The following is a 14,393-nucleotide window of genomic DNA, read 5'->3' as shown; positions in this document are numbered from 1 at the left end:
TTGTGCACAAAAACAAAACAAAAATAATGAATTTATTCACTGCATTCACTGCATTCACTGCATCAACTGCATACAAGATTGACAGGTTAGAGAAGAAATTATTTTTGTTTTGTTTTTGCGCAAAAAAAGTATTCTCATTACATCAAGGTTGAACCACTATTGACACATTGACTGTTTTAACAATGTCTTTAATACCTTTCTGGACTTTGAATGACGGTAATTACATTGCTTTCTATGGGGGATAAAAAAACCTTCAAAAAAAAAACCTTTCATCAAAAATATCTTAATTTGTGTTCCGAAGATGAACGAAGAATGACATGAGAGTGAGTACTTAATGACAGAAATTTCATTTTTGGTTGAACTAACCCTTTAATTTTTGACAGAAATGAAAACGAGGCTGTGAGGGATAGAAGTACAGAGCGTTCAGTGGATTGTACTATTGTTTAACAACATAGCGATTGTTCAGCTTATGAAACGCCTTTCCAAAAATTCCACAAAACAGTTTTGAATGTTGTGAGTTGTGAAAATTGTGATCTAGGACCACTACATAGAGCAAGCCATTCTCTCACAGCCTCATTTTCATCTTTGTGTTAAATAGGCCTACAATATGGCGTCTAACCTGACTAAAATCTATTGTATGGATAAAAAATTAAATGGAAATAAATGGGAACTAAAACTGTTTGGTCATCACCAACATTCTTCAAAATATCTTCTGGGTTCCACAGAAGAAAAAGTCATACAGGTTTGTATCAGCATGAACCCTCATGTCCATCCAAACCTGTGTGGCTTTCTTTCTAAATAATGAGGGTGACCAGACGTCCCCGTTTTCCGGGGACAGTCCCGGTTTTTGGTGCTCCGTCCCCGACTGGAGCTGTCCCCGGAAATGTCCCCGTTTTATATCTCGTTCAAACACACGTCTGGCCAGCATACAGCATAGAGGTTTCTTAATAGTGCTGTTAAAATATTTTTTTTTCTAAACATATCTCTCTATTAAAATATGTTAAACAGTTCAATACCGCTTTTGTACAGTATCCATATACACCGGCAGCGAGTTTACGCACACCGCAGTTGAACACAGACACGCCTCCTGTCACTCACTCAGAGCAGCGGCAGGCCTCGAGACTCTCGTTCGGTCCGGTTGAAGGGTTTTTGTTTTGATATAACAACTGATATGACAACTTTAGCACATGTGTCAGCTAAACATTCATTCAGTGTTAACCATTAATGACCCTGTGCGCCGCCACCGTTTCATAATGAACCGAAAATTTAAAACATAATGGTTTCTAACATTGTATTTTGCCAACGAACTAAAATCGAAACCGTGATATGGCTTTGTGCCTTTATAAAACAGCAAAATACAGTGATTAAGTATATATACAGTCTGTGCTGCGTGTTTTATAGAGAAGTGTGCACTTTGCTCACACGATAAGCTGGTGACATGGTGATCAAAATTAAAGCTCAAGTATTTATCATAGAAATTGGCTAAAAATAGTATTTTAATTTCTCTATACGTTGTGTAAAGTAGCCTAACCAAAAAAAAAAAAAAAAAAAAAAAAATGAGTGCATTTGTTACAATAGCCTATATGGATATTATTGTCATATGAATAATTATATAGCTAGGCCTAAAACATTATTATATTATTATTTTATTGTAATAATTGTTTGGCATCCTAAAACACCTAAAACGATGTAGACTTTATATCACAGCTAAAAAGATGTTTGAATCCTCTTCAATGTCCAGGTACAAGTTAATGCTGTTTCTTTGTTCAATGTGCACACTGTACATGGGTTGAAGCTCTTGATTTTGAGCTTCCAAAGTGCACCAGATTGATGCATTTAACCTTAAAATGTACAAAATTTTGTACAGGACGTATACAGAACATTTTACAAATTCCAGTGAGAATAATGTAGCCTACATTTTATGAACTTTACTCAAGAATACTACAACAAAGCTCCTTTCATGTCAGTAAAGCTGTTAACAGAAAATTAAAATGTCATTGGACAAAAGTTGTAATTTCGTACAGTATAAACAGCTTGTGAAAATTAAAATATTCAATTCAACAATAAATGTTGCAAATATTATTTGTGTTATTTATCTCACATTATGTGATTTTTCAAAATAGTGCAATAGTTTAATAGTTTTTTGTAGTTAGGCCTACTGGCTAGTTATTTTGGTGAATTGTATTAAAACCAGACCAAAAATCCTAATAATAAAATAAAATTATAATATTTATTAATGTAAAATGTGAAACCCACAGCAATAAAAAAATCAAAAATGTACTGTCCCCGTTTTTTAATTAATAGATAATAACAAATGAGATTTTGGTGGTATTTTGACCACTTACATAGGAAATGTCCCCGGTTTCCATTTCAGAAATCTGGTCACCTTATTCTATATCTTTGTGTGGTGTTCTGTACATCGTGGCTGTGAATGTTTATCCACATTGCCTTTCATTTGTTTAAAAAAGATCGTCTATCACTTGACAGGCAGTTCGGTCGGTTTATTAGAAAGACGTTTCTCTGTGCTGTGTGTGAAAGAAAATAAAAGTTGTCTTAAGCCGCGCCCGCGGGTAGGCTATAGACCTTAGGCCTACTTCATTTTCCGTGTCCCGCTCCATCTCGTGCACAGTTCAGCACGCAGCCCTTTCAAAGTCCGTGCGCACTCTCTAGTGGACTGCTGTTTTTCAATCTCAAATCCCCCCCCCCCCCCCCAACCCCAACATATATGATTCGACTATCAGTCGAATATAGGCAATCTGATTCGAATCGGATTCGACTATGTAAATCCGTAGTCGAGGACACCCCTAGACTAAACTAAAGTGTTATCAGTAAAAGTATTTATTTAAACAAAAATGTTTTTTTTTGTTTTGTTTTTTTTTTGTTTTGTGCAATAGTGTATATTTCTTATAGAATTCAAAAGAATCTATATTTGCATAGATTCTGCATGTGATACAGGTTTTATTTTCCTCAAGTTTCTCTTTCTGTGACCCACCTGTGGATCCTTTAAGACCTTTCTCACCAGGAGGCCCTGCTGGTCCAACCAGACCCGGCTCACCTGTCAAAAAATATTATCATATTTTGAGATGTTCATAACACACACACACACACTATATATATATATATATACACTGTATATGATTACTCACCAGTGGCACCCCGTGGGCCTCTCTCTCCTTGATCACCTAATTTAGTAATAAAAATCAACATAATTATCAGCATAAAAACATAATATGTATATTAAAAACTGCCTTCTACCAACCTTTGACCCCAGGTGGCCCAGCAGGTCCTTTATCACCTAAAAATATAATAGATGATGAAAAAAATGTTCACATGAAATTCTTGAATGGGAAAATGTTAAGAAAAGGTAGATTTACCCTTGGGTCCAGGATCACCAGAATCTCCACGGAAGCCTTGGGGTCCAGGAGCTCCTGTAAGCCCTGGTACGCCTTGTGCACCTGCGTCACCTGCAGTGACAAAACAAGTTTTTCCCCTAAAAATGTAGGTCCATCTTTACTGGCAAACACAGCATGAATATGAAATGCCTGCTGAACCAGAATCATTTGTAAATGCTGTACTGAAATTTCTCTGCTTATTTCTATTTGTGCAGATGGTCTTACCTTTTGGTCCCATGGGACCTGGTGGTCCTGCTAGCCCAGGTGCACCAACATCTCCAGTTGAGCCTGAGGAGCAAAAGCAAAACAATTAGCAATCATTATCAGCTTGTTGTGAAGAATGTGTATAAATGTTTATAATACAACAGTAGCAGTATTGGCAGTGGTATCACCTTTCTCTCCTTTCTCTCCAATTCCTGGAGGTCCTGGTTCTCCTCGGGGACCTGCTGGCCCCTCCCGCCCCCTCGGCCCAGGTAAACCATCAGTTCCTGATTCACCTATGAATAGTACAAAGAGATGTTTTAGGCCTGAATCACCTTTGTCACATGTGAGCATCACAAAATCAGTCTTCAGTTATAATGGCAACGATTGACTAGTAGAAGTCACTACTGGTTTAGTGTCTCTGCATCATACCTGAACTTCCTTTGGGTCCTCGAGGACCTTCCTGTCCAGGGTGACCAATGAGACCAGGAGGACCTGAAAAGAAGCCATTCATTAATTCAACTTATCCATTTAGGCACTTCTGGTAAGTTGTCAAATCAATATTTCATTATTAATTTGTTTAATATGTGTAAGAATGAGATAATGATCCACGAGTGTGTCTAATTTCATAGTCATAGACTTTAACAGAGATGTTTTTTTTTTTCTTCATTTTACTAAGTGAAAGTGCAATAGATTGTGGTGTTTGTCATCTCAAAAAAAATAATTACCTGGAATTCCAGGAAATCCTGGTTCACCTGTAAATAAATTTCATATTGTGATGTTTTCATGATAAGTGATATTACTGTCATTTATATTTGTGATAATATGTGATACTGTTGTGATGTGTGACATTGTGATACTGGTGATATTGTTTTGATAACAGTTGCCAGATACTGTTGTGATAATGTGTGGCATTATTGTGATATATTTGTGATATAACTGTGATACATTTATGAAATTATTGTAATATATTTGTGATAAAACTTTGATACATTTCTGATATTATTGTGATATATTTGTGTTTTTACATGATACTGTTATAAGAATGGGTGGTATTCTTGTGATATATCTGGGATATAACTGTGATACATTTGTGATATATTTGTGATAGTGTGCATGTCCATTTGTGAAAATTGTACTGCAGAATGTCACAATAACAGTATTTTTTTTTTTTTTTTTTTGAATACCATTAACTCCAGGAGGTCCTTGGTCTCCTAGATTTAAATGCACATTAAATGTAAGTATTAGTAAATCTGCATTCACACTTTTCACTGTATATTATCTATGTACAAACCCAATTCCAAAAAAGTTGGGACACTGTACAAATTGTGAATAAAAAGGAATGCAGTAATTTACAAATCTCATAAACTTATATTTTATTCACAATAGAATATAGATAACATGTCAAATGTTGAAAGTGAGACATTTTGAAATGTCATGCCAAATATTGGCTCATTTTGGATTTCATGAGAGCTACACATTCCAAAAAAGTTGGGACAGGTAGCAATAAGTTAAATGTACATTTAAGGAACAGCTGGAGGACCAATTTGCAACTTATTAGGTCAATTGGCAACATGATTGGGTATAAAAAGACCCTCTCAGAGTGGCAGTGTCTCTCAGAAGTCAAGATGGGCAGAGGATCACCAATTCCCCCAATGCTGCGGCGAAAAATAGTGGAGCAATATCAGAAAGGAGTTTCTCAGAGAAAAATTGCAAAGAGTTTGAAGTTATCATCATCTACAGTGCATAATATCATCCAAAGATTCAGAGAATAATCTCTGTGAGTAAGGGTCAAGGCCGGAAAACCATACTGGATGCCCGTGATCTTCAGGCCCTTAGATGGCACTGCATCACATACATGAATGCTACTGTAATGGAAATCACAACATGGGCTCAGGAATACTTCCAGAAAACATTGCCGGTGAACACAATCCACCGTGCCATTCGCCGTTGCCGGCTAAAACTCTATAGGTCAAAAAAGAAGCCATATCCAAACATGATCCAGAAGCACAGGCGTTTTCTCTGGGCCAAAGCTCATTTAAAATGGACTGTGGCAAAGTGGAAAACTGTTCTGTGGTCAGACAAATCAAAATTTGAAGTTCTTTTTGGAAAACTGGGCCGCCATGTCATCTGGACTAAAGAGGACAAGGACAACCCAAGTTGTTATCAGCGCTCAGTTCAGAAGCCTGCATCTCTGATGGTATGGGGTTGCATAAGTGCATGTGGCATGGGCAGCTTACACATCTGGAAAGGCACCATCAATGCTGAAAGGTATATCCAAGTTCTAGAACAACATATGCTCCCATCCAGATGTTGTCTCTTTCAGGGAAGACCTTGCATTTTCCAACATGACAATGCCAGACCACATACTGCATCAATTACAACATCATGGCTGCGTAGAAGAAGGATCCGGGTACTGAAATGGCCAGCCTGCAGTCCAGATCTTTCACCCATAGAAAACATTTGGCACATCATAAAGAGGAAGATGCGACAAAGAAGACCTAAGACAGTTGAGCAACTAGAAGCCTGTATTAGACAAGAATGGGACAACATTCCTATTCCTAAACTTGAGCAACTTGTCTCCTCAGTCCCCAGAATGAAATGATACATTTTCTCAGTTTAAACATTTGATATGTCATCTACGTTGTATTCTGAATAAAATATATAAAAATGTGAAACTTCCACATCATTGCATTCTGTTTTTATTCACAATTTGTAGTGTGTCCCAACTTTTTTGGAATCAGGTTTGTATTAATCTGTAAATATTACCTTTAGGCCCAGGTTCTCCTCTCTCTCCCCTAAGTGAAGTTGCCAGTGAAGCTATAATGAAATCATTAAAAAATGAATAGCAAACCAATGAATAAATGTTAACTGATTGAAAGTATGATTCTTGCATATGTTCAGCATGAATATATAGTAAACACCTCTAACGGTGTCCGACTGCAGTTCAGATCTGAGGATCTGTTGGATGGTCCTCTGCAGGACCACAGGGTCTTGTTCAGTAGGTGCTGAACCCAGGTTTACAGCGTTATCGGCACGGACACCAGAGATGCGCTCGGCGTATGAAGATTCCAGTGGATCCACAATGTTGACCACCGAGGAGGACAAACGACTGGTTCGAGCAGAGGCTGCGCTTCCTCCACCATCAATAGCGTCCACTCGAGCCTTCAGCTTCCTGACCTCCTCACCTACACAGAGAGAAACATTCATTATAGAGGAAATTGTACAAGTACAAGCTACGTCAGTTGGTCTAGACTAGTCTTGAGACATGATGTACCCAGTGCGATGAGACCACAGAGGAGTCCCAGCAGAAGGAGAAGACCAATAATCGATGCCAGAAGCCACTTCCACCACGAGCAGCAGGAACAGAGTCCCAGTCCTGTGCCGTCAGACTCATCTTTACGGATCTCTGTTGTGACATTAGAATATGAGTCTGTGAGCAAAACCACATCTATAATGTCTGCTTCATCATGTTTGTGACAGCATAGATGTTCTGTAATAATTTGAATTTCTATAATACACTTACCTGCATAGGTTGCCTTGTCTTTTGTTGAGGCTTTGGAAGCTGGAAGCACATAAATGTCGGTTTTATTGGACGTAATTTAAGCGAGAATTCAGTAATTAATGAAATAATAACCAGTAAGTGACTTTATCTGAATGTACCAGTGGTGGTTTCCATGCTGCTCGAGATCATCTTTTTCTCCCTCTTGAGTGAATCTTCTGAAAATGTATCTGTAACATAAGAAAAACATTTCCACAAAAAAATAAATAAAGTAAAATAATCATGCAATTTTTCAATCATAATAAATGTATTTTATGTTTATTTTAAAAATATAAAAAAGTTTGTGGTCTGTAAGTCGTAAAAGTTTTTGAAAGAATTTTCTTATTCTCACCAAGGCTGCATTCATTTGATCAAAAGCACAGTAATATTGTGAAATATTATTAAAATGAAAGCTTTTAGTTTTCAATTTGAATATATTTTAAAATGTACTTTATTCCTGTGATGTCAAAGCTGAATTTTCAGCATCATTACTCAGTCTTCAGTGTCACATGATCCTTCAGAAATCATTCTAATATGATGATTTGATGCTCAAGAAACATTTCTTATAATTATCAATGTTGAAAACAGTTTTTGCTGCTTAATATTTTTGTGGAAACCATGATACTTTTTTCATGGTTCTTTGATGAATAAAAACTTCAGCATCTCTTGTAACATTATAAATGTCTTTTAAGATGTCTTTTTTTGACGTCTTCTGCAAGGTTGTTCGGAGGTTCAATGAACGTCTATATCGGACATGCAGAAGACGTCAAAAAAAGACATCTTAAAAACTTTCATTCTGGCTCCTCAGTGGATGTCTATTCAACGTATGACTTTTGTGACAAAGACATCTTCTGGACATTTCTTTGTTCAGTGGGCAGCTGTGAGGCCTGGTTTCTGGTTTAAACTTGGCCCAGGTTTGTAAAAGATTTCTGGGTTAATAGCTTCAACAATTGACTGTCAATTAAGTTTGGAATACAATGAACCAATAAGAACCCAGTTTAGGTCAGATAGCTGCTAATGGTGGATATATTTATTTATGTAATAAAATATGTTTTTGTAGTTTGTGTTGTCCCTTATTAGTGCAAAATTATCACAAATTAAAAAGGATTCATGCCAATATTGTCAAAAACCCCACTTTTCTAGAGCGTTTCCAAACTTTTGGAGGGCAGTGTAAATTTAGGGCAATGCTGAAAGAGCCATTCTGTACTAATGTGAATGTGTCATGGAAAGATTCATTCAAACTATAATCTCACATAGCTAGATCTGTGTATAGTCTACAGTCTCAAACATGTTGAGACATCTCACTTTCAGTGTTATGTAGGCTATGTTAGGTGCGCACGAGTGCGAGCACGACCAATACGTTTCTGGCTGCAGTTCACATAGCGGCCACCAGTGTCGCTAATAACATGTTTTTCTGAATTCTACATATAGCTCTTTTAATTCTATCAGTGATAAAAGTGTTTTCCACACTCACCTTTTCCAGATCACCCAGATTCCCCCTCTACTTTGACAATCTTGGTTGTGGTTAGCTTGTCCATTCCATGTTAACTACTGTAAAGCAAAGTTACTCTCATCAAAAAAATTAGACATCCATTTAAAAAAAAAAAAAAAAAATTATTTACATTTTGTAAGCATGTTGGTCATCCTTAACACAAAATGCTTCTCAAAGAATACAAGCAAAAGAGAAAACGAGCAACAAGGGACTGTTATTCCAAATGCATCATGATTTCACATATCCTTAGTGTTTGAGAAATTGATTTACAGTACATTAAAGTATCCTTTTAGCTACCATTAAACATTTAAATCTTTAAACTTGTGGCCGTCTATATGCTTTTTACAATATGCAACACCTTAAATTTGCTTAAAGTTTACATTAAGAACCACAAAGTGTTCAATGCCTAATACCTGATTTATTTTTCTTTTCTTTTCTAGGCTTTAAGAACCTAGACACTAATACACTGATTTAGCAACCTATAATTTAACCAAATAACAACTCTACTCAACCCTATACAGAATATTTTTTTGCTGAACCGAAGGTGCAAATGCACAAATTAGTATTGAAATAACATATAGTACAAAAGCACATTTGTGAAACAACAAAATCATCAGAAAACATCAGACTTTATCCTGTATCTGCTCAGAACAAATTGACACTTACCACTCGTTGTAATTTACCGTCTCATGTCAAATGGTCTGTCCTGTATAAACACACTGATGTTTTTCAATTCAAGTTCAATCACAGCACCCCTTATCAAAAGATTTTTCATTTTGAATTTCAAACCTTCTTATCACATCTGGAGCTAACAAGTTTAAACCTGAAGTTCTCCTAAAAGCAGCTATACTCTATAAAAAATTATTTTATGGTGAAGTAAATACTGTGGGGGAAAAAATCTAATGTAATTTTTACATGAAAATGTTAGTTCAGGCAAGAATTAAAAAAACTAAGTTAATATTAGTACTCAATTTAAGCTTGTAGAAATTAAAGTGTAAATATCAACATTATAAAATTAAGTAAAACTACTCAACTTTTCTGATACTGGTGTTCCCATCATGCACTGGGCCTTGAATAATTAATAAGGTTGATTTTTTGCTGTTTTCCAGCTATTTACACTGTTTTATCATTGCTTTTGTGGTTATGTTTAGTAACTTGCCATTTTGTGACATTTGGAGTTCATTTTCTACTCACATTCACACTCAAAATCGCCCCCATTGAATGTTACCATCATTGTGTGTTGTGTACCAAGTATTGAGGTCTCTGCCTTCACATTACTTCTTACATGTAGATGTGGTGTTTATCCAATATCTATTGTATTATCTATTTGCTTTAAAAACATGGTTTAATACTATTTTATGTGTTGCAAAAGAAATTTAATCTATGTAAAAATGATTTAACCTCTAGCCAAGCTAAAATTACTTATTTTACTTAACTTAGTTGAGTTATTTAATTCCTTGTTTGAAATGTACTTAAAAATATGGATGCAAAAACTTGCAAAAAAATAAATTAACTAAATTTCACTTATTGTTTTTTTCAATGCTCTACATCTGACACATAATAGCTTACAGGTTTGAAATTCAATTATTTCTGTGTTTACTGTCAAAGGTCATCTCCATGATTAGGTCTTTTATTTCTTAAATGCATTAGAAGTCTTGGTGATACTTAAAAGTAAAAATCAGTCTTAGGTTCTTAGGGCTTTTGGAGCATCCCAACAACTTGTTATTAATAATAATAATAATAATAATAATAATAATAATATATTACTAAATAATACCAATGATAATTAATTTCAATTTATTTTTTGTTAGAAAAGTGAGTTTAAACGTACATTTTTGTATGTTTTTAAATGTTTGAGAATATTCCCTGACAGCAGGTTTAGAGAATGAAATTAAAAATAAAGTCAGCAATAAACTGAAAGGAACAAAATTAAATAAAAAGTAAATAAAATGCAAAAAAACCCATTGATATAGTCAGAGAATGAGTAAATAAAAATAATAATAAAATGTAAAAAATAATTAAATGAAAATAAAAATGTTCAAATAAAAATGAATTAAAACATAAATAAACATATTTACATATTAATATTTAATATTTACACATTTATTCTTATAAAGCAGTTTCCCATCTCTAGTATGTTTAATTTTGATTTGTAAAATGGCAATATCCCATATCACCCATGTAAAAGAGACAACATAACAAACAGCAAATTTTAGTATCTATGTTTGAATGAATAAAAGATTATAATTATAGTGTTATTCGTTCGTCATCTTCTCTCTCTCTGTTTGTGATTGTGTAGTAATTCTTGTACATTTGTGTGGCCGGTAAACAGTTTGCAGCACAGGAGGAGAAGAGACAGAAGAACGAGCGTCTCCATCAACAGCAGAAACATGAGAATCAGATGAGAGACCTGCAGACGCAGTGCGACGCCAACTCCAGAGAACTGCAGCAGCTGCAGGTACACCAGAGGAACAATACAGCATAGGTTTTCATTTTCTATAAAACATAAAAACGAAACAGTAACATGCCTTGTGTGTGTTGTAGAATGAGAAGTGCCATCTGTTGATCGAGCGCGAGACTCAGAAGCTGAAGGAGCTGGATGAGGAGCACAGCGCTGAGCTCAAGGACTGGAGAGACAAACTCAGACCCCGCAAGAAGGTAAAGTACGATTTTTTTAAAATGTTTTTGGTGTCAAACCTTCATTACACCAATATATTGTGACATTATTGAGCAATTAAACTGCAGTTCTTCATGATATTTCAAAGAAATGACATGGTGTTTGAGCTTTCCTTGTACACTGAGACTTTTTAAGGTGCGTTCAAGCTTTTGTGTGATGCTTGATCCACACCACTAGATGTCAGTATAAGTCCAGCAAAACATTACTGAGTTCACCTTCAATATTGAACACTTCCATCACGTTTGATTTAGTATGTTCACTAAGAACATGAAATCTCTGTCCAGGCCCTCGAAGAAGAGTTCGCCCGTAAGCTACAGGAACAGGAAGTGTTCTTCAAAATGAGCGGGGAGTCTGCATGCCTTAACCCCTCCACCCAGAGCCGAATCTCAAAGTTCTACCCCGTCCCGAGCGTCCACTCCACTGGGTTTTGATGCACACATGCACAGAGATGCTGAACTGCTGCTCTCTTAGAAAGGATATGTTAAAACTGACTCAAACTGTGTTAAATTCTTACACATCAATAGGCCGGGACAACGCTTGTTGTGTTAATTCTGACACATTCATTGAGTCAATGATTTTAATACAGTAAATGTGTCAGGAAGGTTAACCAGAGGTATAGTCAAGACCAGACCCTTCAAGACCGAGACCAAGACCATTCAAGAGGGAAGTTAATGAGATAATTAAGTCAGTAATCAAGCACTAGTGATGAACACCTGCTGTTAACAAGCAGAATCATTGAAAAAAAGAGGAAAACAACAACAAAATAAAACACCTGTGCTACTTCTGAACATGAACCAAATTTGCAATGATCTCTTTGTCAAGTCCAGTCAAAAAAAAGAAAAGAAAAAAAGTTTTACACATCAGTGTGTGAGTTTAGGGACAACACTCATTGTGTTAATTTTGACACATTCTTTGTGAGATGATTTTAACACAGTGAATGTGTCAGGAAGGTGACCTGATGATAACAAGCAGAATCACCAAAGAAAATCACAATTTTTAACTTACCATCATGGAGATCGGCGTTTGCTTTAGCTGAGCTCTTGACCCTTGACTTTTTAAAATAGTTTTTTACAGAGTTATTACAAACAGTCAAACAAAGCAAAAAGATGCTCAGGTGGTGTTGGTTATGTTTTCACTTGATCATTATTTGACCTTAATCACTGAACTCATTTAGAGCCCAATTGCTGAGTTAGTAGGGAAGGGCATATCAATATGAAGTATTGATACTAAGGTGGTTTTTTTTTTTAGCAGTAATTTTGTTTAATTAACAATAAATTTAATGCATACAATGTGCATTGAATTGGACAAATAACCTATGTTAGCGAATAATTGTGTAGTAGAAGTATTTCCTGCTCATCTGAACATGCAAATGCTGCAAGTCAGAACCAATCAATCACAGAAAGCGTTCGCTCACTGCCGACGCTACATTCAAACGGCTGCATGCGTTTAACATTGTAAGAAACCATTGATGCTTTTGGGAAACGCAGCCCTGAACCAGAGGTGGGAAGTCCAGGGGTCAGAGAGTAAAAGTCCTGCCATATTTTTTATTCCACCCACTGAAGCGGTGTTAAAGTTAATGAGATAATTAAGTGATTAATTTAGTGATGATTGACCATTATTGAAGACACCTGATGATAACAAGCAGAATCACCAAAGGAGAAAATCACAATTTTTAAGCCACCATCATGGAGATGAGTGTTTGCTTTAGTTGGGCTCTTGACCCTTGATTTTTTCATTTTGGATTTTGTTTGAACTGCTGTAACTGAGTCATGACAGCCAGAAATGCAAAGAAAAATGATGATCAAGTGATCATTGCTGCATGAATAAATTATGAGCTTAAATGTCTATTAAAAGTAATTTCCTTTATTGTCACTGCTTTTATTTTATTTATTTTTTTATGTGACTTTTTAGTAGCTTGTTTTCTAATGTGATCTGTTTATCAGAATATGTTGCTTGTCACCATCATTGAGACTCACAGGCTCATTCTTGATGTCTGTGTGCCTAAAAGAAAGATTTTTTTTTTTTTGGTCCTTCAGATTATATTGATAAAGCTGATTTTGTGCTGTAGAATCACAGTGCTGCTGTAATCAATAATGTAAATCTAACTCAGAGATTGAGCTCAGTTACTCAGTTACAGCAGCCCAAACACAATATAATATTAAAGAGTCAAGAGCCCAACTAAAGCAAACCCTCATCTCCATGATGGTGGCTTAAAAATTGTGATTTTCTCCTTTGGTGATTCTGCTTGTTATCATCAGGTGTCTTCAATAATGGTCAATCATCACTAAATTAATCACTTAATTATCTCATTAACTTTAACAACGCTTCAATGGGTGGAATGAAAAATATGGCAGGACTTTTACTTTCTGACCCCTGGACTTTACACCTCTGCCCTGAACAATGCTTAACAGCAGACAGAACAACATAATATGTTTCAGTTATTTCACAACAAACAAAATGAAATAGTAGCCTACATAGTTTTTGCAATTACATTTATATAAATTGAACATTAAAAGTTTGTATTGATGTTCTGTTCTGTTCAGAATACAAAGTTTGAATTTTATGGGTGCAACAGCCTGTCACTGGCAGTCCCTTATGAAACTGAACCATTACTACAGTGACCATAGTTCAGCTAAGCCTATAGTATTTGTAGATTTCCATGGTTACCCCTACAAATAAACATTTTAACCATGTATAAACAAAAATCTAATCTAACAAATTGCAATTAAGGCATATTGAATGTTAAATACCTTTCAAATATAATGTTAAGTAGGTACCATTACCCATTTTAATCAAAGTAATAATTTAAGCATTTAATATTTTTTTTTTCAATATAATACAATTGATTTCTCTAAGGTTGTTCTGATTTAAAAAAAAAAAAATAATTCTTTCAGGCACACACAGACATCAAGAATCAGCCTGTGAATCTCAACAGTGGTGAGAATAATAAAGCATGTTACAGTGCATTCTGGGGGCCACCAATCAAAATTCATCCATGGCTCCAATCATGCATTGCTGCATGAATAAATTATGAGCTGAATTTTCTTAGTAATTTCCTTTATTCTCATATTTTATTTTGTTCTGTTATGT

General features: G+C 35.5%; 1 protein-coding gene across 1 annotated transcript in view; it reads right to left on the bottom strand.

The window, feature by feature from the left end:
* The window catches only part of col17a1a (collagen, type XVII, alpha 1a), a 45,344-nt gene that overhangs the window by 4,638 nt on the left and 26,313 nt on the right, over positions 1 to 14,393 (bottom strand). Inside the window, exons 53-66 of the mRNA XM_048198402.1 lie at positions 7,257 to 7,325; positions 7,120 to 7,158; positions 6,871 to 7,002; positions 6,518 to 6,781; positions 6,363 to 6,413; positions 4,781 to 4,807; positions 4,322 to 4,348; positions 4,026 to 4,088; positions 3,785 to 3,889; positions 3,618 to 3,680; positions 3,375 to 3,464; positions 3,260 to 3,295; positions 3,147 to 3,182; positions 2,993 to 3,055 (exon numbers count right to left, since the gene is read on the bottom strand). Of these exons, the coding sequence (XP_048054359.1) occupies positions 2,993 to 3,055; positions 3,147 to 3,182; positions 3,260 to 3,295; positions 3,375 to 3,464; positions 3,618 to 3,680; positions 3,785 to 3,889; positions 4,026 to 4,088; positions 4,322 to 4,348; positions 4,781 to 4,807; positions 6,363 to 6,413; positions 6,518 to 6,781; positions 6,871 to 7,002; positions 7,120 to 7,158; positions 7,257 to 7,325 (1,065 nt within the window). The remainder of the gene's footprint in view (positions 1 to 2,992; positions 3,056 to 3,146; positions 3,183 to 3,259; positions 3,296 to 3,374; positions 3,465 to 3,617; positions 3,681 to 3,784; positions 3,890 to 4,025; positions 4,089 to 4,321; positions 4,349 to 4,780; positions 4,808 to 6,362; positions 6,414 to 6,517; positions 6,782 to 6,870; positions 7,003 to 7,119; positions 7,159 to 7,256; positions 7,326 to 14,393) is intronic.

The sequence above is a fragment of the Megalobrama amblycephala genome, linkage group LG7 (genome assembly GCF_018812025.1).
Source record: "Megalobrama amblycephala isolate DHTTF-2021 linkage group LG7, ASM1881202v1, whole genome shotgun sequence".
Lineage (NCBI taxonomy): Eukaryota > Metazoa > Chordata > Actinopteri > Cypriniformes > Xenocyprididae > Megalobrama > Megalobrama amblycephala.
This window is presented reverse-complemented; position numbering and strand designations above follow the sequence as displayed.